The following is a 2,400-nucleotide window of genomic DNA, read 5'->3' on the forward strand; positions in this document are numbered from 1 at the left end:
TTAAGAAATCTCTCCTGTGTTATAATTAGTTGCAATTGTTAACTGTTTGTTTCAGTCTAAGGTATATTTATATATCACTTAGATTTAAATAAGATTATTAATAATAATTATTATTATTATTATGCTTGTGTAACTGATTTCTATGGACTTCTTACTCTGACAAAATACTTTTCTGACTATTAACTTGTATTTGCATAACTGAAAAAAAGACCAAGTTGTTTTATTTTTATATTGAACACTTTAAAATACATTAGGAGTTTCTCTCTTATGGAATAAAGGGGAAATTGTACCTCAGATAAGGGGTGTCTCTATGCAAATATCCTTCCCTTTTATATATTTAAGGAATGAAGACCAAAAGCTTTTACTTATTTTGCTTAACACACACCATGATCTCTGCATCATTTTCTCTGCTGCTGCTCGCAGCCGTACACTGTAAGTGTTTCCATTTTACATACAGTTTTGATTACTTATAGCTTTTTGCATTTCCAACATTAAAATAATTCTTCTTTAACAGGTGTTCACTGTGTTGAGCTGACCCAGCCTGGATCCACTATAGTAACCCCTGGTCAGTCACTGACTCTGACCTGTAAAGTGTCTGGATATTCAGTAACTGATAGCAACTACTACACAGCCTGGATACGACAACCTGCAGGAAAAACTCTGGAGTGGATCGGACTTATATGTTGTGGCAGTAGCACTGCCTACAGTGATAAACTGAAAAGCCGGTTTCAGCTTTCCGTAGACACGTCCAGCAGCACAGTAACATTAACAGGACAGAACATGCAGACTGAAGACACAGCTGTGTATTACTGCGCTCGTAGACCACAGTGAGACAGATCAACACCATCCCTGTACAAAAACACCTCATACAGTGTACATACAAGACACATCACTTGCTTATCCAAATCTGATAAAAAAAATAAGAGCTTCATGACAGATAATTGTTGTTTTACTTTATTTGGTACTGTAAATCTAACCTTTATGCAATGCCATTACATTTACTTTTGTCCAGAGATGCAATAATCTTTGGCTTGAGATCTTGTATCCAGACACTGTCACTAACACAACAACAATTCAAGGGCAGAATCTGCAAACTGAAGACAGATCTGTGTTACTGCGAAAGAGAGTCACAGTAACACAGAACAGTGGATTCCCCTTACAAAAACTAAAGACGGGTAATAAACATCCTCTCAATGCAACTAAAACAGGTCATTTAAATATTTGCTATTGTTTATTAGTATGAAGACAGTGCGTCACTAAGAATGCACTTTTTATATAAACATATAAAAACATAAATTTGTTTGTGAAAATTTTATTAAAAACTAAACCTATTCGTCATGCCTGATATATTGTACTGAAGTGCTCTGTACTTCCCCATCACACCCGACCCCCAGCGTGGGGGAGTTTTCAGCACAGAGGGATTCATATTTTACTCTTTCTTAAAGGGACAAGTGGTTTTATTAATTCACTTCTTTTGTAAACTAAAGACAAATGGTTAGTGTTGATAAGTTAACACTTCTCAACATTATATTTGTAAATTACAAATGTGTACCAACCATCAATTCTCAATACAGGACCTTTCCAGATTTTTTTTGTTTTTTGATGTTTTCGATCATCAGTTAAAGTGTATTTAGTTATTAGTTAGCCTCTGTGGATCTGGGGAGGTCAGCAGTTTAGGGCTGTGGGATGTGGTGCACTGAGTGTTCTGACACCTTTCTTTTGTGGGCAGAATTTTTATTATTATTATTATTATTATTTTTGGTGCGCCTTGGGTGCCCATGATCCTGTCACTAGTTTACTGGTATATAATTGGTGATTAATGTGGTTCAGTTCACACAGTAGTGTTAATATTGTGGCTGATCAGTGAATATAAACACATTTTGCCTTAATTTGACCCTTAATAACTGACATTAAGAAATGCTAAAATTGTGGGAATTCTAAAACAATGTTGATTTAATGTTGGTATTAATATTTATTACAACCATTTTCTTTCTGTCCTTTTTTATTTAACACCTTTTATTCTTGTATTACAGGTTTCTGCAGTCAGACACTGATCAAGTCTGATTCAGTCATCATCAAAACTTATCAGAGTCATACACTGACCTGCACAGCATCTGGATTTACCTTTGGTAGCTACTGTATGGCTTGGATCAACAGGCTCCTGGAAAAGGACTGGAATTAAATTTGCTCCTCATAAATTTGACAGTGCTAAAAAATAGTCAACTCAACTTAGCTCTTGGTACTGGTTAGCTCTACATTGTTATATTGAATTGTATTGTTTTGTTTGTTAATTTTTGCACACGTACAAGCACACATAATGCTGACTTTTTGTATAGTTTTTAGCTAGTTTTGTTAATTTACAGTATGTCCTATGTAACTCCTTAATCCTAGAGGAACATT

General features: G+C 34.9%; 1 gene segment (V, D, J or C); it reads left to right on the forward strand.

The window, feature by feature from the left end:
* Window positions 1–383: 383 nt before the first annotated feature.
* LOC128544269 (immunoglobulin heavy variable 4-30-4-like) lies at window positions 384–831 on the forward strand. The segment is given in 2 exon segments: window positions 384–432; window positions 515–831. Coding segments are annotated over 2 exon segments (363 nt in total).
* Window positions 832–2,400: the final 1,569 nt, after the last annotated feature.

The sequence above is a fragment of the Clarias gariepinus genome, chromosome 16 (assembly GCF_024256425.1).
Source record: "Clarias gariepinus isolate MV-2021 ecotype Netherlands chromosome 16, CGAR_prim_01v2, whole genome shotgun sequence".
Classification (NCBI taxonomy): domain Eukaryota; kingdom Metazoa; phylum Chordata; class Actinopteri; order Siluriformes; family Clariidae; genus Clarias; species Clarias gariepinus.